The 1,603-nt window shown below is 36.1% G+C and overlaps 1 protein-coding gene across 1 annotated transcript in view; it reads left to right on the top strand.

Moving 5' to 3' along the window:
* ADI1 (acireductone dioxygenase 1) overlaps positions 1–311 on the top strand; it is a 23,477-nt gene extending 23,166 nt beyond the window's left edge. Inside the window, exon 4 of the mRNA XM_007957886.1 lies at positions 190–311. Within this exon, the coding sequence (XP_007956077.1) occupies positions 190–311 (122 nt within the window). The remainder of the gene's footprint in view (positions 1–189) is intronic.
* The last annotated feature ends 1,292 nt before the right edge of the window (positions 312–1,603 follow it).

The raw sequence follows: 1,603 nt of genomic DNA, 5'->3' as shown, positions 1-1,603 counted from the left end.
CTGAGCATAAGGACTTACTAGCATTAGCTATAGCTGCTGATACTAATTTTTGTTCAGAAGATAAAATATAACCAAAAATGTTAAGTCACAAAGATAAAAACAACAAGGAAAGTTATCTTAATTTTTAAAATATAAATAAGCGGAAGGTCCTCTGTTGTAATAAGATTCTGGTTTGTTCATTTGTTACCTAGAACTATGTGAAGGCAATGCGGCTGTTTGTTGGAGAACCAGTATGGACGGCATACAACCGACCCGCTGACCATTTTGATGTTCGAGGACAATACCTGAAGTTTTTGGCAGACACAGCATAGTGGTGCTCTCTGGAAACTCACACACTACTTGTAAACGTCCTTAACATGATACTAGAGAACAAAATTAATCATTTTCTCTTTCCTTTTATATTGTAGATTTTATATTGTAGGTTATCTTTTCTTTATAAGATTATTTGATCAAAATATTTTTTAATGAAAAGAAAAAATACAATAATACTCTGGACGGACTGTATTAATTTGTTCTGATTAAAACATGAATAGTGATTCAGTAGCCCTGTGTGAGTACATGTGTTCAACTTTAACCTGAATAAAACTTAGTCTTCCAAAATGAAACTGTTTATATGCTCTGTCTGAATATTATTCTTAAACTTTAAGCCAGATGTCAACCAATGCCATACCTATCTTAATAAAGACATAATAGTTACATAATATAGCTAGCCAAACCTAGATACCTTTTCTCCCAATTTTATGCCTTGAGATGGAGTATAAAATGGAAGGATTGTTTATGACACTTTCTAGTTAAAAAATAAAGAAATTGCCTCAATTTTATGCTTGGGGCTTAGACTTGCCTTACATTCAGATGTATATGGCATTTTTGCCTAGTTCCTTAAAATCCTGTATTTAGATATTTTTGTGTGATAGTATATGTATATAATTAAATAGTACCTGTTGTTGTTTGTTGTCATTAGGTGCTGTTGAATTGTACCTGCCCCATACTGACCCCATGCACAGCAAAACGAAACACTGCCTGGTCCTGTGCCAGCTCCAAGATCCTTGCTATACCTGATCGCATCACTGTACCCACCATGTCAATCCATCTTCTCAAGGGCCTTCCCCTCTTTCATTGACCTTCCACTTTACCAAGTGTATTAGACTGGGTTCTCTAGAGAAACAAAACCAGTAAAGCTTATATAGAGAGAAAAAGAGAAATTTATCTTAGGAAAATGGCTCACATACTAGTGTCTTTACAATTAATCAAATTGGAGAACAAATTTAGGAAGCCCATCCTTATGATTTTGTCTCTCTAGAACCACTCCCAGTACCAAATGTGTTAGATTGGGTTCTCTAGAGACAACAAAAACAGTAAAGTTTATATATATAGAGAAAGAGAAATTTATCTTGGGAAAATGACTCACACACTTATGGAAGCTGGCAAGTCCAAAGTTCTTGGATCAAACTTCAGGGTGGAGATTTTTCCCCACTATCACAGCTGCAGGGGCTGAGGAGCTCAAGGTCAGCAGGGAGTATACGGGCTGTTGACTCCAACAAATGATGAATCCAAGATTTCCAGGCCGAATGGTGGATTATTCCTTCACGGACAGTTGTAGGCA

The sequence above is a fragment of the Orycteropus afer genome, unplaced genomic scaffold (genome assembly GCF_000298275.1).
Source record: "Orycteropus afer afer isolate SDZICR_OR568_19922 unplaced genomic scaffold, OryAfe1.0 scaffold00821, whole genome shotgun sequence".
NCBI lineage: Eukaryota > Metazoa > Chordata > Mammalia > Tubulidentata > Orycteropodidae > Orycteropus > Orycteropus afer.
The sequence above is the reverse complement of the archived record's forward strand: the minus strand, read 5'-3'. Positions and strand labels throughout refer to the sequence as shown.